The sequence below is a fragment of the Myzus persicae genome, unplaced genomic scaffold (assembly GCF_001856785.1).
Source record: "Myzus persicae strain clone G006 unplaced genomic scaffold, MPER_G0061.0, whole genome shotgun sequence".
NCBI classification, from domain to species: domain Eukaryota; kingdom Metazoa; phylum Arthropoda; class Insecta; order Hemiptera; family Aphididae; genus Myzus; species Myzus persicae.
Window position 1 is genome coordinate 71,256 of NW_019101513.1, and position 27,304 is coordinate 98,559.

At 27.0% G+C, this 27,304-nt stretch overlaps 1 protein-coding gene across 1 annotated transcript; it reads left to right on the top strand.

Annotated features, from left to right (window-relative positions):
• On the top strand, positions 1–26,549 carry LOC111029391 (sn1-specific diacylglycerol lipase beta). Its single transcript, XM_022308368.1, has 15 exons — positions 1–545; positions 11,342–11,422; positions 14,530–14,641; positions 23,458–23,670; positions 23,739–23,848; positions 23,936–24,163; positions 24,243–24,392; positions 24,454–24,622; positions 24,685–24,952; positions 25,019–25,130; positions 25,216–25,308; positions 25,376–25,530; positions 25,697–25,948; positions 26,058–26,161; positions 26,275–26,549. Exons 3-15 carry the CDS (start codon positions 14,547–14,549, stop codon positions 26,468–26,470), a joined length of 2,145 nt encoding a protein of 714 aa, XP_022164060.1. The 5' UTR covers positions 1–545; positions 11,342–11,422; positions 14,530–14,546; the 3' UTR covers positions 26,471–26,549.
• The last annotated feature ends 755 nt before the right edge of the window (positions 26,550–27,304 follow it).

A 27,304-nucleotide genomic window follows, 5' to 3' on the forward strand; every position in this document is an offset into this window, starting at 1 on the left:
TGTTACCTCCACCCCGGTGTTGGGTCGTGCACGGTTTATGAGTTACATTCCGTTTTTCACTTTTTTACTGTTTACTGTTTAGTCGCTCCGCAGTTTGCAATTGCGCGCGCAACAGTTGTCACGACGACGTTTTCGCCGATAGTTCGTTATCACTAGCCGTTCGCGTTTTTTATCAATCTCACGATTACAATAACGAAAAAATTTCCATTGCTGAGCGATTCAAGAATTTAAATAATCGAAAACGGTTTTCATACGGCTTGGCCGCCATAAATGTACAGACGATTTTCCTGCTCGACTGTTTGCGATCAGTTTCTGCACATTCTATGAGCGTTTTTTTTTGCCCAGTGAAATTTAGTGCAATAAATGCGTTTTTTTCCCGAAGTAGGTCGCATCGATAGCTTTTTTTTTTCTTCGCGACATACTAATATAATAGTGTTCAATATTCTGAGTAGGCTAATAGTTAATAACACCAAACAGCCTATTACTGTTGACGCGTCGCCCGCGTCTTTGTTGGGGAACATTGAACAGTGGACTTATCTATTTCGGTGAGTAGGTAGCCTAATTTGTTGGTAATCACTAATCATCAATATTGTATTTTATTATGATTGGCTGCATACAATTGTCAAGTTACATATTACTATGTTATTCAGTAAGCACCTTTAGTCTATACCTATATAGTGCCTACTAATATTTATTTATTGTCTAGCAAATATGGGTATAGACTTAAAGCCTTGTGCTAGGAAAATGATTTGATCTACATATTCTTCTATTTGTATCAATTCTTTAAAATTATTGAATTTAGAACCATGTAGTGATGTGTTATGGACAGACACTAGGTATTTATGTATACCTATTTTTAAGTACCTACATTAATTTATGTTTAAACATGGCTTGTTTACAATATTTGTTCTACATTATTGTTATAATCAAGGTTTCAATCTACTATTATAGTCCAGGAAACCTAGAGCTTAAATATACCTCAATATATTTTATATGTGTGCATGTAGAACATTTACTTAATTAGAATCAATAGACAGAACATTTATTGATAAAATTTAATAGCTGTTTCTGTTTGATCAAATGAAATTTACAATTATATAGTTAAATGCTAACACTACAATATTTATGAGGAATAATATTCTATATTCTGATCTAGTAAAGTGCCTAACTGTACAAATAAAATATCTATTTTATTGGTAGCAAATGATACTGTAATGTGTTTGCATAGTTACGTTTAAAATGAAACAAATTACTCACCTACATTTTTTTAAACAGTAAATGTATTTCTAATGATATTAATAAATTAATTTTCCTAATATACATTTCATTTTTCAAATTTTATTTCTATTATCTAAATCCTTTCAAAATATATTCTCATTGTCGCATTACACAACAATTATAATGTTTGTATCAAGATACAAACATTATACACATCTCAATTATACATACAAGATACCATATTTTATGCTTCATTATCTTTTCTTATCTTCATAACTTATGAAAAAATCCTAAATTATGAATATAAAATCACTATAAAAATTATATTTTACATGATACTCATACATTGTACAGCTATAGAATATTTTAATCTCTTCTAATAGTATGATGGTTGATCAAATATTAGAAAAATGTATGTATTAAATCAAAATTTTTTTGTGATACAACTTCGAATTAAAAAAAAAAAAAAAATAATAAAATCTAACCTTACTTTGATAATTGTACTACAGAATAAATGATTATATAAATATTGTACCTATTAATATTACCATGCATAACTATTTTAATATTGGTATGTCTTATCTTTTTAATATATTTTATAATATTTATGTATTTTTGTGAGAATAACATATTATTTTGAATCTACTTACCTACCTATATTTTTTTAAACTTAATTATCTTTATCTAAATTAAGATACTAATTGTTTACTACCAATGATTATTATTAGTAACGTATTACACCTCTGCACCCTGCTTATAAGAAATTCTCGAGGAAATCGTATACCAAAAAAATTTTTAATTGATACAGATTATAATGTTCGGCTTTTAATAACATTGCACGTTGCATATTTACATTCAAATATATTATGGTATTGGTATGTATTAATTTGTAATTCCTTAAATGTAATTATAATTTTCTCACATAAGTAGGTATATTATGTTTATTATGTTGATTTATACTTGTTTAATCAAAGTTAAAGATTAACGATAGATAATTTATTATCTAATCAATGTAATTTTTATATTAATAATTTGTCAAAGAGTGAAATATTCACTGAAAACCAATATGAAGGTTCTACAACCTTATATGATTCCAAATGTACTAATAATTTTTAACTATTTAAAATAATAACACAATAACTTAATATATGAATAATATAACAATAGTTCTAAAAAAAATGAACATTTAATTATCTACGCACACAATAAAAATGATATTTTAATGACATAAATAATTTTAAAAAATGATCATACAATTTTTAACAAGTTAATAATATTATTTATTGATTTTAAAACTGGTTTTCATCTAGAAAACAATTTAAAGCATTGTTTATTGTAAGGTAAATATAATTAAATTAAGTTTAATGGTAATAATCATACGTTTTAGTTTTAGAAAATATAAAAACATTAATAATAACAAATATTTAGCCCATACTTTTCTCACAATGCCTTATAAACAAATAAAACGCAAAAAATTAAAAATTAAAATTAATTTATATGTTATTGAAAAACATTAGCTTGGAAAGCATCGTCTTATGATTTTTCTTGAAATGCCTAAGTCATCAACATCCCGGGCCCTACTTAAGACTTATGAGGCTACAATACTTGATAGTCCTAAGAAAAAAATTAGGTACATAGGATAACTTAACCGTTTTTGCTCTATATAAAACAGAAATACCAACTTAAATTGGTTTATTAAGATTTTATCTGAGAAATATTTTTGATTTTTTTTTGTTTACTTAGTAATGTAGGTTTATTAAAAATTCTTAGTGGAGTTCCAACTATCTAGAAATTTTCACATTTCTTTGTTATTTAAATGCTTATATATTATAAATTATGTAAAACAATTACATTCTACCATCATGATTGTGTCAATTTTTCAGTCTATAAATCTTAGAGTATAGTATACACAAAATAATAAAAAAAAGAATATTAAAAATGTTAGTAAAATCATTATCTTAAAATTTAATATGTGTTAATTATAATTAACTCCCTAACTATCCTTTCAAATTATTATAATTGTTATAGTAATATTTATAGGTAAAATGAGTTACACTAACATTAACATTATCTACACTTAACATAAATCCATATTTTGGAAAAGCCGCAAAAAAAAATATTATTTGTACTGGCTATGTGTGGTTTTATAATAAGTTGATATATTTGGAAATTTTATACGGGAATAATGTGTGCAATTTTATTTACATGCCTAGAGTTGTAACAAGTTAATATAAATACATTATTCGCTAGAATCTTGACCTCGAATGCCCAGGGAATAAAAATAAATTCAAGTCATCGACTAGTGGATATAAATTAAATATAATTAGCAATAATTAACATTTTAAATTATTATTTAAATGTAAAAATATTTCAATGCTGTTTATGTTTTCGAGTTATCAAGATTCTATTATCAACTATATATATACATAAAATCGTTGATTTTAAATACTTACTATAGTATTGTATAAACTAAATGGAAATATAATAATACTTATAACATAATTTAAAGAAATTGAATAAATGTCTACACTACAGATAAGAAAAACCTATTTGTGTAAAACAAATTAGTTACTTTGCCAAATAATATTAAATGATTATGAATCAGTTATGAATTGTAGATTAGATTTATTATATTTATTAATTTTGTTACAATATAATATAATTTACTTCCGTGTATTATGTTAAGGTTTATCGCATTGTAGGCTCTATCATATATTATGTTAATTTAATTAAATTGAAGTAAAACGTATTGTAGTAAAAATTGATTTGGCTAGTAGGCAAATTTTACGACCATTAGTTAATTAAAACTTAATTAAATCTGCATTTCTAAGTCTATTTTGTAGGTATGATTGAAAAAATCCATTAAGATGAACAAGCCATCGCTATATGTTGGTATGACGTGGCGAGAAAGTGGCCAACATAGCTGTATTTTATTTACAAAATGTACAATAGCATTCTATATAATTATGAAATCCGTCATAATTAGTCACATTTTTAATTTTGATTTATTTCTTTTTAATGCCTACTTAATATTGTGTATTTAGATATATTAAATAATATCCACTATTATCATTACATTTTCTTTAAATACTTTTTTCGTTGTGTACATATATTCGTCTTTTGTGTGTATATGTAGAAGATCTTTGTACTATAATGCGTGTCCTTTGGAGGTGAACACTGACTGAACAACTTTCACAGTAGCACACCCTTCTCTCGCGAACACGTGATGCAACTATGTCATCAACATACATGTACATATAATTTTTTTTATAATTGATCGATGTATATATTATACTATTATTATCATTTTATCAACTTTAAAAGATCGATTTTCTTATGTTCATTCCATATGATAGTGGAACACTACGTTCAGTATTTTACGAATATTATGCTTTGAAAAATCACTTAGATACATCAATGAATAAGAAATGCATGAATGTTATTTTTTCAAATACCTATTTATATTTTTATGTTCTTGTACCCAACACGAATGTTGTGATAAAATTTTAGTATAATACATTTTTTTTGCAAACAAAATTAAATGTTCAGATCCAAGGTCAACTTGTTTTTGCTTGCTATTTTGTATTATTCGGTACCTACAGTCCTACACATACATTCACAAATAAAATATCAAATAAACCTACTGTTGTTCTAGCACTTAAAATGACGTGCAATTTGGAAGGACCTCGTGTAGCTGAACCTAGGTCTTAAATTATAATTGATATCTTAATAACTTTATATAGGACACGGGTATATAATTTAATTGAATATCTGAAGAGGACGCCGAAACCACGTGTCTTTCTCCGTGTTGCAAACGTAGGTAGCAAAACATCGTTCAGCAGAACCAATTTTATGTTGTTAGCTTTAATAGTAGAATACATTGACTTATTATCAAATTTAAAGGTAAGAATATTGTTTTTAGCATCTCATAGGTTTTCATTAATATTTAAATTAAAAAGCCAACTATGAGCATGTCAAAATTGTAATATTTTACATAGATATAACTCACTTTTAAATTAACATAGCAATAATGAGCCTATGTGGTATCCTATACATAATATTCTTAGTTATTACCACGAGTTAAAATAAACTGGATACCCAACGACCCACATAAACAACGATTTTTCTTGGACTCAAACTGATTTGACTGAACAGAATAGATGTTGAAAACTACACCCAGCGCGTGTTATCATATTAGTGACAATTTTTACCAAATAATTTAACGTAAAATCTGTAAATATCACGAATTTTACTAATGTTTAAATACTTTCAAATAATCATTTTAAAAAAGTGGGTGAGTGGGTGTCACTCTGCTATACAGTAATGGGTCACTGTAATGGATGGTATTCAATTTGAATTCAATGATATAAAATCATTGTGTACGAAAATGATTCTGAGCGAAGACGGTCTGTCAGCCTATAATAATATTTAGTAATTTCGTATATTTGATAATATTATTGTGATTAAAGTAATTTAATTTACTATTAAGCATTAGTACTACTGTAGATTGAATTCATTTTTGCCAAAATTTGAAAAGTCATTGTGTTCATAAAATATAATAATATACTCTAAAAATTTCGAGTACCCACAATTAATATTTTTAAATTACAACGAAATAACTTGAATCATTATTCTTGGTTATTTAATATGTGACTTCATCCACATTTGAACATAACAGCTAAAGAAAAAAAACTAAGTATATATTTTTAGATTTTTTGGTTACAGAATAACATACTTAAGCGGAACCTTGTTTTAAATGTACAACTCTTAGCTATAAAAGTTGAACATTTAAAAAATGTTTAACTATACAATTATTTAGAAATTTCGAATAGTAAAATTGTTGTCAAAATTTGAACTTTTAATGCTTATAAAAAAAAATATTTTTTATCGACATTAGTTTAAAAAAAACATAAAACTCGAACATTTCATATGCCTATAAATAGTTCAACACGAGTCAAAATATTTTGAACATTGTACATTTTATGGTGTATAGGAAACGTGGATATAAACATTCAGTGAAAATGTCATGTATCTACGATATGTTTTTTTAGAGTTATATCTAAAACTAAAATCGATTTTGTTGAAAACCGAGTTTCCGTAAAAATTCCCGTTTTTCCTTAATTTTTTTTTGTTTCTCCGGCCGTTTTTGAAAACTATTGGGAATTTTTTCCTGCTGCCCCCTCAAAGTATCAACTAGTTTCACTTTCCTACCGGAAGAGATGCTGTTGAAGAAAATCAAAGCTCTTTTTCTGCCCCAAAACGTGATGACAGACACACATGAAATCAATACATAATTTATCACTTCACTCAGAGCCTAAAATTTTTAAATCATATTTTTATACATTATTTATATATTAAAAAAGTCAATCCATTAGTATATATTAAATTCCCCCGGAGCGCTAGTATACCCACCGTAATGTAGTGAAGTTATCTTTTCTCCATCGTGCTTTACACTTCTGAAAATTCAGTTAGGAACTCCTTATCATGTATCGTTGGGTATCCAGAGTATATTTTAATTCGTGGTTATAACTGTAGCCTTTTCGGTCTCTACGAAATAGTTTTTGCTGTTTTACATTTGTAAGACGGAGACAATACATGCGGGTGTAGCGTCCTCTTAATAATATAATATATTAATATGTTTATATTCTAATAACTAAATAAATAATGTATGCCATTATTTTATATCCAATTAGTGACCTACTCGTACTGTGTACTCGAAATATACTCAATGATACGGTATAGACCTGCAGTGGTCCATGGACGTTCTCGTGGGGGGGGGATATGGGGGATAAATCCCCCCAAGGATCTTTATTTTCTTAGGTTAGGTTAGGTTGACCGCCACTATCAAATGATTTGTCATTTTTTAACATACACTAATTAATTATTAAAAATATAATTTATGGTTATTAGATATTCAACATTGAAAAAAGACCAAGAGGAGAGATCTCTTCGTCCCCCCCCCCCTGGTAGCCTTTAGCCTTTCAAAACTTACTTGATATACAGTATAATAGCAAGTTACCAAGCACACCGGTTTTGTTTTTATTTATATCCATGATATTATGTCAATATTATAATATTATAATAGGTTTATAGTTTTTATTTCTATTCTAATAATACCTAATAAGAATAGAGTTGCTTACTAGTTTAACTTATACTTATTAATAATAATATAAAATATTTGTACTGTAATTCATTACTAATTTTTAAAGACAATTTATAATTAATGACCAAGACCCAAGTCATCATAGAATATGATTTATACAGTTATTCATAGAGCATTAAATACACTTCGAACCTCGTTTCGAACGATGTTAACTGTTAAGTTAATCTCATTAGACATTTCAATGCATCTCAGTTACAATACTTTATCAAATTGTGTATTATATTATATTTTAATGTCATAGTTATTTTTAAAGTCATAGTACACCACACAGTTAATAATATATACAATTTATTTAATCAGTATTTTACACTGCCTAATAAAAGTTAATATTCTTCACGATAGTTAAACAAATGTAGTAAAAATAATTAAGTAATGTAATTTATTGTATTATTAGTTATTAGATATAACTAAATTGGTTTCGATGAATATATATGATATATTTTTGATGTACCTTAACCTAAATGTTAATCACAGTAAATTACGTATAATAATAATAATGATTATGATTATAATTATAATGATTTTAAGTAAATCAATATATTTGTAAGATATTTACATTCTACAATATTACGATACACAAATATTTGATATATAATCGCTTAAAAACCTGTGAACTTACTTATACTGTACAGTAGTTCTCAAATGTACCTCATCATTGAGTAAGCACTACGTAATGGATATGTTACATTGTAAGTCAATGATGAATCATTATACACGAAACATGATTCTGAGTGGTAAGAGACAAGATCAGCATCAGTTTTATCGGATATCTAGTTAATTTAATATTATATTTATATTAGTATTAGTATTTTCATAATCTAGATATATATTTTGTAGAAATTAGTAAAATCATTGCATAATAATATAATCTATAACTTAATGGCAATGGCGTCACGCCGACAAACCGTATATGAATAAATTCGTGGCTTAAACGACTTCAAACAAGTCACAATAATTTAGAAAATGTCAATGTATGTACAAAATGTTGAACTTAATGGTGGAAATTTTCTAATTCCTACGATTAATATTTTTAATCCATCATAATAACTAAGATTTATTCAGGAAAAACCGTTAACGATTTTCGTCAATATTCAAACTTGGAATGCTTGAAAAAACAATTGTGTCATTTACTGTAAGCCCAATGGCCCATGTGGCCAAGGGTCTTCTTTTTCTTACTATAAAAAAAAAAAACAATTGCGGCATATTAGTGTATTTTTGATGTTTTTAAATATTATTCTAAGGTTAATATTTTAACAGTTTGTATATATTTTCTTGAATTTGACGAATTTTATCAATATTTGAACACCAAATACTTATCGAAAAAAAAATGATATTTTTTTACTGCTTTAAGAAAAATTGATGATAATAACGAAACTAGGTATATATTAAATATTTAATCGACAAATAAAAATTGTATCAATATAACACTAAAAAAAGTCGAATATTTCAGATGTCTTTTGAAAAGAACCAAAATATTTTGAAAATTAGTTATCATGCCTAGAAGATTATAAAAATTTATAAATATTTAGTGAACTTTTCAAGTTTCTACGGTCATTCCTTTCTGAATCACAATACAAACATTTATTTACTTTTGTTTAAAATAATTCAACAAATAATTATACTTTAATTTTAGACTCCCCAAGAACATCTACATTAAAATGTCTTAAATCACCCTCAATGTTGAAGATTGAAGCAAATTGTCTGCTTCATTATGTGATTACAGTGACGGTGCGTCATTCTAACATGCAGACATAAAAACAAACACACTTTATAAAACCAATATTGCCCCGCGCATCCTTTAAAATAAAATTATTTTTCGCTAAATATTCATGTGTCTGTTTCCTGGCTTCCTGAAACTAAATTCCATTCATGATTGCAGTATTAAAGTAAACACAATTTGATTAAACATAATATACCACTGATACAACGTGTGTAAACTATGTATGATTAAATAATTATGCTCATGCTAAATTAAAAAATTGTATTTTGTAATTGCATATTAAAGATAATTGAATAATCAAAATGATTTTAAAAATTGTGTGACGGTGTTAAAATATTATTTAAGATATTTATAGAAAAACAATTATTTTTAGATGATAATTTTAATTTCTCATTATATTTTTCATACAGTGTAATAAGTTTAAATGTTTATACTATTAAAGAACTGTAATAATATTTAGTATTTTTTCATTTCTGATGAATAATATATTTATATACTGAAATACAGCCTTCAAAATGCGTACCTAATTCATCATTATTTATCATGTTAATAAAAACTAATAATTACATTAAAAACATATTTTATATACATAGGTAGGTACTGCGAATATTAATTACTCGAAAATGAATATTATAAGCGATTACTTGTACATTTTTAGTTGAATATAAATGAGCTATAATGATATATTAATATTCCAAAATAATAAATTATTTCCTTAATAATATTTACATAATGTCGATTAAATTATAATTTTAATTCTTATCGATTTTATTGTACTGTATATGGTTATCGTTGTAATGTACTTTGGAAACCAAAAAACAAAAATTGAGTTTCTTAAAAGTATTAAATTTGCTAAAACTATTATTGATTGACAACAAAAGTATTGCAAGAATACAAAATTGTATAGTTTATTTTAAATAACATTTTATAATAATATTGTAGAATTAAAAACAGTTAATTCATAATTTTGAATTATATAATAGTTTTGGTACTTTAATTTGTTAATCTATTAACCTAAAAATTATACAATACATTTTTACTTTATTTTTAATTTTTATTACTTTACCATAAGAATAGTCGGAGTAGAAGTTACCACAGACTTATATAGGACTAGTATCTGTAATAAAAAATTATGTTCAAATCACATGGACACTAGATAAAAGAAATCGCCCAGTGATGATTCTTTTTGTGTTATTATCATTTTTTAATATTTGCGTATAATTTTAATTTAATTTCTTTTCAAAACTTTTTATCTAGGATTTTTATGTTAATCAAATTTAGCATACCTATCGATTTATATCTATTATTCAATTACAGTTAAATAACTTTGAAGTTTTGGATGTTATGAATATATATGTATAATACCGTGTGATCCATTTAACAACACTCATTAAAAAAAATTGTATTGTCAATATTTTTATCTTCTTTTTATGATGGCATGCATTTTTAATTTCTCGATACATAGAAATCGAATTTCGAACAAATATTTTATGTGTTATTGTTATATAACTATGAATCAGTTTTAAGTTGAGCAAAGTGGTGTGTTAAGGGGTTAGGCACACCGAAAAATTTTGCTCCACTACATTAAACATTTATACCTTATAACTAATAAACTACTACTATAAACAACTAAAATTTGATTTAATTTTTTTTTATAGATCTTAGTATCTATTCCGAATATTATTTAGGTTCAGAATATGATATAAAAAATATATGTTGTCATTCAAAAGAGTAAAAAAACTTAAAAATAGTAGTAAATATAATTTTTATAAAAAACGTTAGTGTTTATGAGTGTTTTACGTTAAATTGATCTCTCCGTATATAGATCATCGCATATAATAGCACTAAGTGTGTCGGAAATTATTACAAATAACATTTTTCACGCGTTGGTAGAAAGTAAACATAGTTTAAGGAAGATTAGTTACGGAATTAATATTTTCCCTTTTATTGCACGTGGTCGAAAAATTGTAGAAGTATATTTTATTTTTATTTTTTAGTATTTACATATGTATACTATAATTCAGTCTACATATACGTAGCTATATGTAAATATTTTTTTTAAATAACATATAATGTCGGTAATTTTTGGGTATAAATAATGTAAATCAATATTATTGTATGGATATAATATGAAAGAAATGGTATGGATCTAATCATATTATTTATAAGCTTTTGATAATAAATGCAAAATTTGTTAAAATAAAATTTTAAAATTGCTCTTAATTTTAACTTGTTTCTAGATGCAGCCATTTTAAAGGAGATGAATACGATAGCACCACACAATATGTATTATGACACAAGTTAAAGTTCTACAACTAGAGGTAAATAATGATAAATTGTGCAGTATTTATGTACATATAATATAAACATTAACAAAAAATTATTAATAATTACAACCTATTGCTTTGTTATATGATTCAAATTTAGATAATTTGTAATAAATTATATTGTTAGTTTTAATTTATTTATTTGTTTTGGCCAATTTTCTGAAATAAAAATAATATGTACTATAGTTATATTTAATAGTTTTTAGTTATTATGTGGTACTAAAAGTAAATTCTGCCAATTAAACATTTAGTTATTCTATTTTTTTACACAAAGTTTATTCATTCAATAATTATTAACATATTATTGTACTTGTTCAAATGTATCGTTATAAATTCTAATTTTATATTTTATGTAGAATGTAGATGTATTTACAAAAAATAAGTTATACAATACTATAATTTTATAACTTGACATTTTATTGGCCATTTTGATATATAATATTAATAGAGATTAGAGATGTATAAATAAAAAAACGTACAAGTGGATAGAACTGTGTTGTACATTATAGATGTCTAGATAAGTCACTGTAATGGATGTGTTAAATTTTAATTTAATAATATAAGATGATTATAGGTACTGAATTGGTCATTAAAAAAATTATGAACTTAATATTGAAAGGTGGTTTCGTAATTTTATGTTGTTAATATTACTTTCGTACATTTTTTATTTTATACTTTTAAGTGTCTTAATGTCACTATATATTATTTTTTTCTTCTATGTTTGTCATAAGCCTATCTAGTATAATTGTATGATTGTCGAGCTGGCATAGTTACCGACTAAAAGCAAATAAAAAAAAATCATTGTGTACGAAAACGATTCTGGTTGAAGTCTGTCAGCCTATAATATTACTAGGTTTATTTTATGATACTATTCTGATTTAAGTAAATTATTTTACGTATAGTAGTAATCAATTAGGATAAATTAATTTTCGCCGAAATAATTGCAAATAAAATCATTGTGTGTATAAAAGATAATCATATATTTTAAATGTTGTAAGAATAATTTAATAGGTAATTATAAAAATGTATCTATTCTAAAAGTTTCAAGTACCCAGGAATACTATTTTTAAATTGCAATAAAACCACTAAAAATGTTTTATATGTTTAAATAACTAATTTCGTGAACTTAAAATGTCAATTAAAAACGGTTTATACATTTTTTTAGATTTTTTAGTTACAGTATGAGCTGATACTATGAGCTAATTACTTACTTGGAACTATTGAATACTAGTATTTATAATCAATTATGGAACCTTGTTTTAAATTTTCAATCCTTAACTATAAAAATATAATATTTTATACATTTTTAACTTCTAAATAACTTGCAATATTCAGTCTGATAAATGTTATTAAAATTTGAACTTTAAATGCTTGTAAAGAAAAATCGTACCCATGTTTTTAATATATACTGTTAAGATAACTAATTTTTGATGATCAATACTTGCCATTTAAAGCTAAAACAAAAATTAGATCTAGCTGGTGTTTCATAACAATGCCTGTTTAATAACTTGTGTAATTAAGCATTACTATAATTTGTTGGGGTTTGGAATTTCTCTTTTCGTTCAATTGGGCATATGATAACAAATTTCTGACGTGAGATCTTCGAAAGCAATGGTAACTATATCTTCGAATATTTAATATTTATGGCTGGAGCTCGATTAAAACAGCACTTTCTAGTTTCTTCTATTTTTTTCAAAATATTTCTACGGTTTTCGATGGTTTTTTCTTATGCTTAGAGAAATTAGTGATAAAACAGAAAAATTACCTGTTTAAAATACATGAATTCTGATTTATAAAGGTGTTATATGAAACTTTTTGACCACTACATTTTCTAAAAACTTTAATACATTAAAATGGCTTTTGTACTACATGGTGTTGTTCCTATAATATTCGTGAATGTAAATACGTGCTTATTAAAATATATATGGCAGTTTCAACTGTAGTAATAGAATTCATCATCTAAAATTAATAGTTGACATTATTTCTATTGACAATATCTCATAATATAAAACAAATATTTAGGTATGCAATTCATAGTAACGAATGGTTAATTGTTCAACAACTTAAACATCTTTGAATATTCTCGTAACAAAAGAAATGATTAATGACTTATCGTAAAATATATAACTAAGTATACGAAATGTTAAAAATCGTTTATTTTTTCTAAGCACACTCATTTCCTGAAACTGAAGTCAAGGCCATCCAAGGTATCTTCAATCGCAAAACCTAACCTAACTCAAACTTTATAAAGTATGTAATTTATAAACTATATAGGTAATTTATATCTATATAACAAGTTTACTTAGGTATAAATGTTAACACATTTGTTTTTCCTCTACTGAACGTTAAAATAATAATAAATAATATTACATTAACTTAGTATACGTATAACTAAAACATAAAAAGATAAAATCCATTAGAATATATAGATTATAGGTACCATTTATGAGTTAAATGCATTTTTTCTCACATAAAAGCAGTCGCATACGTACCTGAATATATTGTATGCACGGATGCTACAGATTGTGCTGTCGATATTTAAATTGTTACTGAGAATCATTCTGACGTGTTATAGACAAACGACCTTGCTTCACATTTCCATTTAGTTTAAAAACATTTTAAAAGTCGATTACTTTTATAGTCATTGAGATCGTACAAATCAATAAAATTAACTACTTTGAATGCCTCGTGGAGACTACCCCAAATAAGATCTCCAAGATTATCAAATATTATGCCAAACAATCAAATTAAGACAACACAACAGTTTTTTTTTGTTCATTTTATATTTTAGAAAACAACCGTAAAAAAAAAAATACTGGAATAACTACCATAATTCAGGCTACAAAACGATTTCGCCTACAATAAATCGTAATCTCAAAGATGTATATATAGAGACAGAACCGATAAATAGGGGGTATGCTTTATGGAGCTTTCAAGTTTCAAGGAAACTTGAGACATTTATACCCTTCAGGCTTTAAAATTACGTACCTATTTTGGGTTACCTATAGGTAACATCCTAAATTGTGTGCCCGATACCCACTACAGTTATGTAAGTTATAAAAAAATACAAATTATAATAATAATAATAATTTTTTTTTTAGGGCGTCGAACTACCACGATGCCGTCTATGCAAATGTTTGGACGTAGATGGCTTGCCGGTACAGACGATTTGGTATTCCCGGGATTATTAGAACTTTTGATGCGGGGAATATGGTGAGTTATCTGAATAGAAAATAACTATTTATTATAAATGCCAAATATTTTAATATTATTAATCATTTAAGAGACACTTTGTGTTTTCGTAAACATATATTGTACTTCCTATTTGCAACATAATTATTAGAGTAGTTAATTAAAAAAAGGTAAATTTTTAAAATAAATGATTCCAAATTCTATCATACCTAATAATTAAGATTTAAAAATGAATCTGGTGAGAAAATGCCAATTAAAAATAGTATGATTGTCACTCGCCCAATCATTATAGTGACGACGCTTCGCTTCGCTAATTGTTGCCGGTATCAAAAGTTAGGTGAATAACCACATTTAAAATTTGACAGATTCTATACATACATTATTATATATGGAATTAATACGAAATATATGATGTACACGGGTTTTCATAAAGTATTTAGGTTGTAACCTACGTGGCATAGAAATCGTTAAAAACTACCATAGTATAATATGTATTAAATGACAATTTAAATAAATACACGAACCCGTCGATAATGATGGGAAAACAAAAAGCATCATACTGTTCATCATGAAGTCTAATAATAGGAATAATAGGAAGCTTCCTTACTAATAACTAAATATATCGTTTGTCATAAAATTCGGTGCAACTAATCATCGGTCGGGTGACATTGAAATATAGTACCCACAACCCAAGTAATAGGTACCTATACATATTTATAATCTATTATAATTAATCAACAATCATAAAAAACCGAATTTTTATGCAGGCATATAGCAACAAGCGTTTACCAATGTCTCTTATTTCACCGTTATAATTTATAACTTATAAGTAATTACTAATAAGAACTATTATACAATTATCTACTCGCATAATCAGGTAATAAAAACGTTCAAATATCTGATAAAAGGCATCTTTCTTTTACAAATCAGAACCAGAAAAAAATATTTTGTTTCCAACGATTAGTGGTCTTCTATGTGACTGGCTCTGTATTAGGTGTTACAAGATTATTATAATAGTACATGTCTTATGTATGTATCCAGGAAAATACATATATACATTATACTATTTAAATCATTTCCCTTAGTCAATAAGTTGAATGTGCTTGTCACATAACGAAATAAATAGTTTATAAATTAGTTTCGTAACAAACACATAAAACGTAGATTGACTTTGGGAAATATTTGAAATAATTGACGATTTGTGTATTTTTATGGATTTATGGCAATTATTACGTTGGATATTTACGGAATGCTATACAATGTAATATTATATACTTGAATATGCGATTAATTAGGATGCAATTTTTATTGGACCTATTGTGAAAATTAATTTTAAAATGTTACCCTTACAATTTATAACATTACATATGTATTTAACATCATTACTAACTATACGCCATATCCACCGGAAACTATACGAATATTTCAAGGTGGCCGTCTAATTTGTACATTTGATAATACGCCTCTAGGTTGATATGTATAATATATAAGAAATGTTAGTAGTAGGTATGTTACCAACGTAATTGCATCTAATTTTGATGTCAATCGTATATAATAATACATGTAATGTGTATACCTATTATATTATATCCATAATGCCCGTAATAACAAATTGTATAATGTCCACAATAATGTTGTTTTTTTTACCGACATCATGCATGTAAAAGTATAACATGAACTAGCTATCTTTGTCCTTATGATGCCTCTGACCAAATATTTATTACGAAGTAGGTACACAACAACAACAACGACCACTGTTGTGTTGTATAATTTCAAAATTAACCCCAAAGAAATGTTTCAAGTTTCTCACACAGTGAACATACACATAAAAAACTGTACCTATTTGATTTACCAACCACTGGTGTAAACCTCATACACATCTGCACCTTATTTATGAGCTGTGACTCTATTAGTGTTATTATATCAACTATTTTTAAGTTATTTAATTAACACCATTTTCATAACACATTAACCCTATTTCATAGGTATATCAACTATTTCGTAGGTGTAGAATGAATACCAATAATTTATTACGTGAACTCCAAATAAAAAGTTGAAATAACTAAATGGTTCGATTTTAAAATAACATTTTTCCTCTGTTATATCAATCTTGTTATTAATATCAATCCCCAAGAACTATAATGTAAAAATAACACCATACTTTAGTGTGTCAATGAATCTATATGAAAGATTGATTAGGTTGGTTGGGGTTTTATGGGCAAATAAACAAGACGTTAGATTTTTTTGAATACATTTTTTTTATTGAGCATAATAATTAAAATATAGTGCAGCAACATGTTTTTATAATATATGGAATAATGTAGCATACTTATATAACACATTAATAATTGTATTAATAATAAATAATAAATACATATCATTAAATTTAAAATAATTTAAATTATAATGCATATCATACTTATTTTAAGAAATTATTGTTTTATATTGGCCCAATTAAGTTCAGATTAACAATATAACTTCTTTAAAATTACAATATCACTATTGCTATTTTAAGATAATTTGTTGTTCAACAAATGCATTTAAATTACCCCTTTTTTGGAATTAATTCAATTACAAAATGTACGTAAGGTCTACATTTGTACGGTCAACAACGTAAAAATTATTAAAACAACAAACAATTTTTTATGTGTGGCAAATGGCAATACCCTCATAACCGAAAGCCGAGTTTTCCAACACCCTGCCTGAATCCCTCAATCAGTGCAATGCCATATTATGCAATCTTAATTCATTCGTTTTCTAATTAACTTAAAGTTAACTGTACTGTAAATACAATATAGTAAATTAAAACCCAATATAGCCACAGATGTCGTAAGGATTATCGAAATGTAAAAAGTGCACTTATTTTACAGGATAAATACTAGGTAAACATTCGTTATACATTTAAGTGAAACACTAATACCTAATAGTATCTGAACATTTTAATCTAATTTGAAATTTATATTTTTCAATACCTACCGTTAGTAAACCGTTATTATTATTTTTTAACTGTGGTCACTGAAAATATATTTATTGGCTGTATGCGATTTTGCTATTAATTGGTTCATAAACATTATTATGTGTTTTTAGTTAATATCGATGAATTATATATGTCTACGATATCATTATATGTTATTAAAACGTATCACCTAAAATTTCAAGAATAAAATGTTATAAAATACTAATGAAGGAGGAAAAGTGAAGTACTTGGTCGTCTGCTTTAAATTTGACAGTATAGGCAATAACAAATGATTGCATTTAACAAACACTTCTAATTTCTGAAAAAAAATATAGTCTACATTTGTATAAAAACACTCAAGTGTATATTATTTTCTTTGAATTTTTTTAAAGTATTTTAAAAATCTATAAGGAAATTTTAATAATGCCACATTTGAAATTTTAATAATGCCACTTTTATAAAAAGTACTACCTTTGTTAAATTTCTAATTCATAAAAATGTTATGTAAGACTCGTTTTTTATTTTACAAAATAACATTAGTAATGAATAAATTACATCTGCTGTAAAGTCCATATAGCTCCACTTAAAATATAAATATTTCAAAAAGTTCTGTGTATATCGATAATAGGTACATGTCATCATGGCTCAAGACTCATAATGAGCACTTATATAATCATGCAGAGTTTCTCAACGTTTCCTTTCCACGAGCAATTGTTGAAAAATCATCTCAACGATGTATTGTTGTCACATGAAATTTTTGTACACAGTGTACATAATTTAATTTTTCGGTGTACAATTTAGGAACTCTTGCTTTTATAATACACTATAGTTGATCCCGTGCACTTTGTTGCTCGTCAAAAATACCGGCTCTACATGTGACTCGATTGTGAAATGGGAGCAGTATATTATGCCTATACCTGCGGTGCATTGCGGACCCCGCTTGATGCGTAGGTACTCTTTATAAATAATATGTTTTATTTTTATTTTTATTGCGGACACGCCGATGACCGGCTATAAGTGCAACTCAGCCACTTTGGTAGCCAATGTGCGAAAATGCAATTTTATGCATGCCTATACCTGATCTGCCCGATGAACCTGCACTGGCAACCAATAAACAAAAAAAAAATACCAATTTTTACTAAATATATTTAAATGTCTTTTATAACCAATAGCAACCATAGATATAAACAAAAATTTCTTCGTAAATCTCAAAATCCCTGTTTGAGCTACTCTTCGGGTCGGGCCTACCGGGTCCAATTGTAAGTCTAAATCTTCCATGGAATCACTCAAATGTCTCTAACACACCCAAAAAATGTCACCAAAATCTGTCCAGCTGTTTAGGCAGGCATAAAGGACAGACAAACAGATTGTTATCTATATATAGATAAGTAGGTATGATTGTCAATTATGTTATTGACCATAAAATCAAAACCGTAGCATAGTACAGTATACACAAATAAATAATACATTTATGTCTAAAGTACCTATGCATATTCTAAATCCAAGGTCAGATATTACTGACATTTTATTATTTGAAAAATGTATGATATATGATTATTCACCTAAAACATTTATATTTAACCGTCCCCCTCTTTAATTTTTACTTTACTATATTTTAAATAAACGTTAAGATTTCAATACTACCTGCAAAATTTAAAAATATAGGTAATTACATTATATTTATTCGTTGTATTAGATATTATTCAAATAGGTAGCTACGAGAATGATAGTATGAGAACAAATTAATTTTTTATTCGTTCAGTAAATAAATATGCATATCAATGAACATGAAAATAAATAAAAATCTTGTTTCCTACCCTTTTTATAACAATTATTTAACATTTACGTTCGTGAGCAATACATGAGTAATTATATGATATTACACATTTAAAAATACTAAATTATCTTGTCAAACTACCAGAAAATGTAGTAAATTATACTAAAAGTTAGTCCGCAGTACTATATACTATAGTCACTATAGTAATTTACACAATTGTACTTATGTGATTGAAACTATGAAATTTAAAATCTATAAATATAGGCAATTCTGCAAGTTACTAAACACAAAAGTTTTTATACAATTTCCTATACTTGTACATGAATACATTTTTATTACTTTTATTGATTTGTAATAAAATATAAAACTTATTTTAAAAAACAAATTGTTATAGTTGAACTATAATTTGAAATAATATTATATATTAATTATTCATGTTAAATTGTCCTTGGCCATATTTAATTTTAATTTTTAAGTGATACAGTAATGTATTTTACTATCTTACTTTTAAGTTATAATATTTTTATTATTCATTAGTCATTACATTATAAAGGTTAGGTTCACTGCAGTGGCGTACGTAGAATTCGTTAAGAGGTGGGAGTTTCTCCGTCGGTATGCCACTGGTTCACTGCTATAACTAAATAACTATTATACACTTAGTGTGTTTAAATTGTTTGGACATTTTTCATACGATTTAACCCTGTGTTTTATTAATATTTATATAATTTCTAGACTATTTGAACAAACAGTTAAGGCAATGAAATTATGTTACGAGTGTATCTACTATACAAATATATAATATCTAGAACGTATAACTATATAAGTATCTAATTTTGTTGAAATTAATTAATTAAATGTTTTTATTAAATAGATATTAAGAAAGAATACTTAACATTATAATGTATTAGTATCATATTAGTTAAATGACTTATACTAACTGTGTGTGACTTATTTAATACAATTTCTAAATTTCTAATAACTTAAGTACTTATAAATAAACAGTGCCTATGCTGCAAAGTCTATGCTTTATAGTCAGTAGTATCTTCTATATAACACAAATGTAATTGTAAGGTCTGAATTCTTGACAGCTTCGTATATTTGGAGGTCAAATGATCATTGGAATTTAATTTGTATAAATACTTATTTTTCTAAAAATAAATTAAAATTAAAGTTCTTTTTTTTTGTTACACATATTTTTAATTTACAACTACATTGTTAAACCTTAAACAACATTATAGATGCAACTTGATATAATGTTATTTATGATTATCAAAATATAATCAAATCAATTTATAATACCAATATAGGTTAGGAAAAACATGTTAAAGATAGAAGTGTATCAGTGTGACTAGTCACTAGTGTGAGTACTTAATAAATATTAAAAAAAAAATATATTTATAACACTATGGCTGACATATTTAAATATTAAGATAATTGCCTACGCATATGTTTAATTTTAAAATCTTTATTATATCCACTACTTGATACGTACTATATCTTCATGTTTGATTTCTGTTTAATATAATAAGAAACAGCTATAGTTTATCAGATACACATTATTTTTATGCTAAAAATAAAAACTGTCTCACACCGACAATTTGTTTTCTTCATAATATTATTACGTCATTACGCCACCTTATAGTTTAACGCCTAATCGAAACGGTTCAGATTTTTCAGATTTGGTTCTGAGATAAAAAATGAATCATGGACATTTTCGATGATGATGTGACTATAGTACTATACTCTTCTAGTAAATATACACGTTTAAAAATATATCTGATTTCATTACTATTATATTAAAATTAAAATTAATATGTTAATGTCAACCACAAGGCTGATGACGGTTGGGGCTGAATTTACCTTAAGTAACCCCTAGGCTTAAAAATATCTAGCGCCCTTAATTAAAAATGTATTTTTGTGTTGGCATTGACGATAAAAGCTATTTGTTGTATTATATACAATGTACCTACATTTTTTAAAACATTTAACCAAATTGTAGTTACTTACATAGTTACATCCGTTTTTAAGTATAAAATTTAACTTTTGAATAGTTATTACGTATATTTATTCATTTACAACTATTTTTTTGCATTGTATTTACAATGATGATGTGTGTTTTTTTCTGTCTGTCATCAACATTTCGGTAGTAAAAATGCTACGACATCAGCATATTTTCTGATAGAAATATGAATCTACTTTAAAGAGGTCAAAATTCCCAGTAATTTTAATTTCTGAAAAATGTATCTAATATTTTTCATTTAACTCAATAACTAATAACCTTAGGCACTTGACATTTTCTCAAAATATTTATATTAGCATTTTCCATACATGGTAACATTTGGGATATTTTGATGCTTTTTGAGTTATTTATAAATTTGAGAAATTTGAGAATTTTTTTAATTTTTTTAAAATTATTGACATTATTTTTGACAGGCGACTTACTTGCAGTTCTCATATGTACTACGAAGATAAATTACTCAACTATAGAAATTCCTCACCTTCTCTCCAATTCTTCAAAACTAACACAAAACTATAAGTGCTAGGCACAAGTATGGGCTTGTGGGTCATTAAGAAAATGAAGTCTATCTAATATTCAAACTTTTCAATCCAAAACTCTCCGTTTTGTTATTATTTTCCCCTATTACCTATTATCATTGTGTATAACTAGACTGACGATACTCAATGCTAATACTTATGTCGCGGACCACAAATCATCAACTCCGATATTCATATTATACCTATGTAAAAGAAACAGCTGTCTGCTTATTATATTGTCACCCTTCGATGATCTAATATAATATTAATCCTCTGATTGAAAAATGTAGGTACCTATACGGCTATACTGAAAGAACTATGCCCAAAACCACTCAACATCCCGTCGTCCTAGAAGACACTTTTGCCGTGATATAAAATATATTGCTTCACTTCACATACGCTTATTGCATATTTTTATGTTACATAATATTTTAATATATATTATATATATATATTGAATTAGGTAAACAGTATCATACGAATTACGTTACATTGTTACATACCTACACTTATACTTTTTGAATTATAGAAAGTCAGGCGTCAAATATTAAAAAAATACCGGAAAATGTCATGAGTTAAGATGGTTAAAGGAAAAGCGAAACGCGTGCATGTTATTATAAATTATAGCACATAGATACAAGATATATATTATGAATAATGTGGATACAAGAAGGGAAATTCGGAAGTGTAAAATTAAAATCTTATAGTACTGAAATTGTATGTAGTATGTCAGTATGTACTATGTATAGTGCCATAGTGGGAAAGCAATGCGCGATAGCTGCGGACATGGGTAGTCAACCGGAAGAGACGGTAACACACGATTCAAGACGACGCCGTCTGGTTCCGGTATAGTGATAGACTGTTAGGCGGTAGCTAATATACATAGTGGGGGTACCTATAATATAATTTATAAACCTGGGATGTATCGAGTGGGAAGTGGGAATTCTAGGTGAGAGCAGAGAGCAGCTCACTCGGCGCCTCGGTAATCGGTATACTAATCTATGCTCGTCGCTCGGGCACTTGGCTATATTACTATTTCACTATCGTCGGATGCTCGAAACAGTGGAGATTGAACACGTACGTTTCTGTAAAGACGGTTCAACTGCTGTAAGCTGTTGTACACTATTTCGGTTCGAAACGATCGATTAAATAAGCCGCGGTATTACGGTATTGCCACTGAATCTATTAGCCCATGAACATTTGAATAGGTAGATGAATTATTTATCGTGTTTACAACACAATGGTCGTTGCCGGACGTCGGCTTTGCAATGAAGTTAAAAGACAACAATAAGTCAAAATTATGATACGCACATCACGAAACTTTTCCTCGTTCTAATTAAAACTGCGCACGTAGGTACTAAACAATCTATAGTAACGTCGTCATTTAATATTATACGATATACCAACCAGATACCTATACTATACTTAATGGCTAATCCAGCTTATGTTACCAATGAATACATAATTATTACTTTAAGATTGAAAATGATCTATTCCTAGGCTTTGTATATACCTATTGTGAGTTAGTTGTTAATAATTTACTGATTAAGTTGATTTTGTGATTTATAGGCTGGCATTGATGAGTTGCGTGTTGTGTCGCTACTACCAATGGACATTCAAATGTTTGACTGGCGGCCTGTTGGTCAGAGTCTACCTAATTGGTATAGTAGTAATGCATTCCATAATCATTCTACTTGTGATGGTTTTGGTGAATCGGAGTGCCCAGGGTGCTATATACGACACAAAAGCTAGACGCGTCGTTCCACATCTACTAGTTGCCAAGTATGAATCATGAAAAACAGCTGACCAAACTTGTATAGTTCATATAAAATATATTTATTACTTTATAGAATCATTTTACTCTTACCAGAGATTGCATTAAATGTGCTCGGAACTATATGGACCTATACAAATTGTATACAATGCGATAATGAACACTTTACGAGTACCGTAGTGGAAAGTAAATATAATTCATTGTGTGTTATTAATTTTGATTATTAAAAAATACTAATGTATTAATGATTAAACAATGTATTGATTATTTTAGTTGGAGTACTATTCAATTGGGTCATGTTGGGAGGTTTGATATTCGTACTAGCCATGGTGTTAGATCCAGTTGGATCTTTAAAACTTCAAGAAGGAGCTAATGGTAATATAGATACAGATGTGGTGTTACACCGAAAAGTAACCCGTATTTGGGTGAGACGCTTCAGATGGTTCTTTTGTTGGTTGATTAGAGATGAACATTCGCATGAAGCGTTTTCTCAAGCCGCTGGTTAGTAATGAAAACTTTAAATCACACATTTATATAAATAAGACATAAATTAAATTGTTATTCGTCTTCTTATTTTTAGGATTGATGAGTTCTATGTTTAGAAATACAGATATTGTACCATCAGACTTTATTGCCGGTTTTGTGTTACTGAGAGTAAAACAAAAGCGTGAGTCTAGAGAACAAAGACGACTTGCACTTTTAGCTGAGCAAAGATACAATTGTACCTCTAGTAAGTCAAAATAAAATTGTTCAAATAAAATAATTTAAACAATTTAATGTTTGTTTTTCAGTTGTAAATGAATGTTTTACTGGAAAACCAAATTGGATGTGTCTTAAAAAAGCCAGGCATTACCTCCAATTATCTGTTGCTATTTATGGTTGGCCATTCTTGATTTATCGTTATTGTATAACAGGATTATTTAAAATGATGCCAAAGTTTTTTTGCTGCGCTTGCTTTAGGTAAATTGTTCAATATTATATTTCAACTGTAGTAAATCAATTAAAATTAATTTTTTGCATAGAACTAAACCAACTGTGGTCAAAGAGGATAACTGCTGTCTGTGTAACTTTGCAGCAATTCGATACATGTCAAAATTACATTCTAAAGATATTTTGTTTGCTTCGTTTGTCAACCATATATTTGAATTACCATTTTTTGTTACTGTTGATCATGAAACCAGTAGTATAGTAATCGCTATAAGAGGATCATTGTCAATGCGGGATATATTTACGGATTTGACTGCCATAGTAGAAAAATTAGACGCTTATGGTGTTCCATCTGACAGCTATGTAATACTAATAAATCTTAGAAATAACTAGGATCTGGTCCTATAAATATATGTTGTTTCAATTTAGGCTCATAAAGGAATGTTATGCAGCGCAAAGTATATTAAAAAGGAATTAGAAGATCATAATGTTATAGAAAAGGCTTATACCAATTTTCCAGAATACAATCTTGTAATCACAGGTATGAACTCTACAAGTTTAACTATGAATAAATTTGGCATTATTAACTTATCATTGATGAATAATGTTTAATGTGTGATCCTTAGGACATAGTTTAGGTGCAGGTACTGCAGTGCTCTTAGCATTTTATATGCGACCACTCTATCCTAATCTCAAAGTGTATGCTTTTGCTACACCAGGTAATTAACACAGTTACTGTATACAGTGTACTAAAATTACTTATTAAATCTTAAACATTGATTTTAGCTGGATTATTAAGTCGGGAAGCAGCACGAATAGCTGAAGAGTTCACATTGTCCGTAGGTGTTGGTGATGATATGGTTATGCACATGACAATTGATAATGTTGAAGATTTACGAACAAACATGTTACAAGTTCTACAATCATGTAGATTACCAAAAGTAAGGTTTTTTTTAATAATAATTAATGAATTTTATAGATAAATATTGAAAATGTAAAATTACTTTTCTTAATATATTTCTTTATATATTTTGGGTAAATCTAATATCTAATAATCATTTTAATCACGTACATTTTTCTAATTATTTTATTATATTTTGTTTTTAGTACCGAGTATTTCTAAATGGATTTGGCTATGCATTATTTGGTGTACCATCGAGGGACCTTGAATCTACATGGCGCCATCGGACTACTTCGGAAATGCGTAACTCTCCACTGCTATCTATGCATTCACCCGTTCTGTCTATGATTACACAGAATGATGGCTTCCCAACTGATACCATTAGTAATCATCATCTAGTCCCTACAACGTCATCATATCCTAATGAACAACCAATTTCTGTTTCGCCTACTTATAATGTAATTATAACTTGTACACTTATACAATCTATAAGAAATATGTATTTTATTTGAAGTATTCAAGTTGTAATGTAAGTTATTAATGAGAACCTATTGATCTTATTCTTAGGAATTAGCTGTCAGAAGGTATTCAAAAATTCGTTTATATACTCCTGGTCATATACTACATATAACTAAGAAAAAGAAAAGTAAAGAACAAAAAAAAGCTGATAAGTATGTGTCATATGCAACTAGTAGAATTTTTGTTTTCACTTTTCACAAATATTTCATAGTTATATTTGAAATACTTAACATACTATAAACATGTTTGTTTTGATTGTTAATAGAAAATCTGGCACAAACAGTAATGAATATAATTATGAAATGCGATGGGCTACACCTGAAGATTTTAAAGAACTGAGAGTAATGCCCCGTATGCTATTGGATCATTTGCCGGAAAATGTTTTAAAAACTCTTGACAATGTGCTTGAAGAACAAAGAACAGAAATCGGATTTGATTTAGCTCAATTAACTATGATCTAAGTACTACAAAACAATTATTTACTTTATAAAACTAGAGCTTTATAAAGTTCGTGCTCAAATTCCTCTGTCCAATAATACACCAAGCTAAGTTATTATTATATTTTTAAGTACAGTAAACTACAAAATTGTAATTTATATTTAAGTATTAAATATATTTGATAACATTTACTTAAAGGGGAGTGGGGCATAATATATTCCTACAAATGTTGCAATTACAGTATTTTATGAATTGATGGTCTGATTACTGTGTGAAGTGTGGTTGTTGATCTTAAATTATTACTAGCATCTCCTTGAATATAGCCTTAATTTATTTGATTAAGAAATTCATATCAACGAGTCAATATCTGAATGTCGAAAATAAAATTAAACTTCCATGGATTCGTATAGAATCTAATAGTAAAGTTTTCGATTTATGTGTAAGTATTATTATTATTATTATTTTTATTATTTTTTTATTTTTTCCATTTTCATTTATATTATTGTTATTATTATTATTTCATTTATTTTAAAACACTGTTTTGACCTCAATCCTTAATGTTTTTTTTTCAAATTATATGTATCTCCTACACATTTTATGATTTTTATTTAAAAAAATCTTGATAGTATTATTATTTATATGTATGTATACTGATGTACTTAAACTCATTGAATCCATTCAATTGAAATTGTATTCTGTTTGTTGCCAATATATGTATTGGTTGACAAAACTAATAATCTGTGATAACTTGTATATCTTAAGAAAGAATTTTACTGATAAGGGTACATATTTTAAATAAATTACTATATTTTTTGTAATGCATTTAAAAATTATATTTAATTCACAGTGGCCTGAAT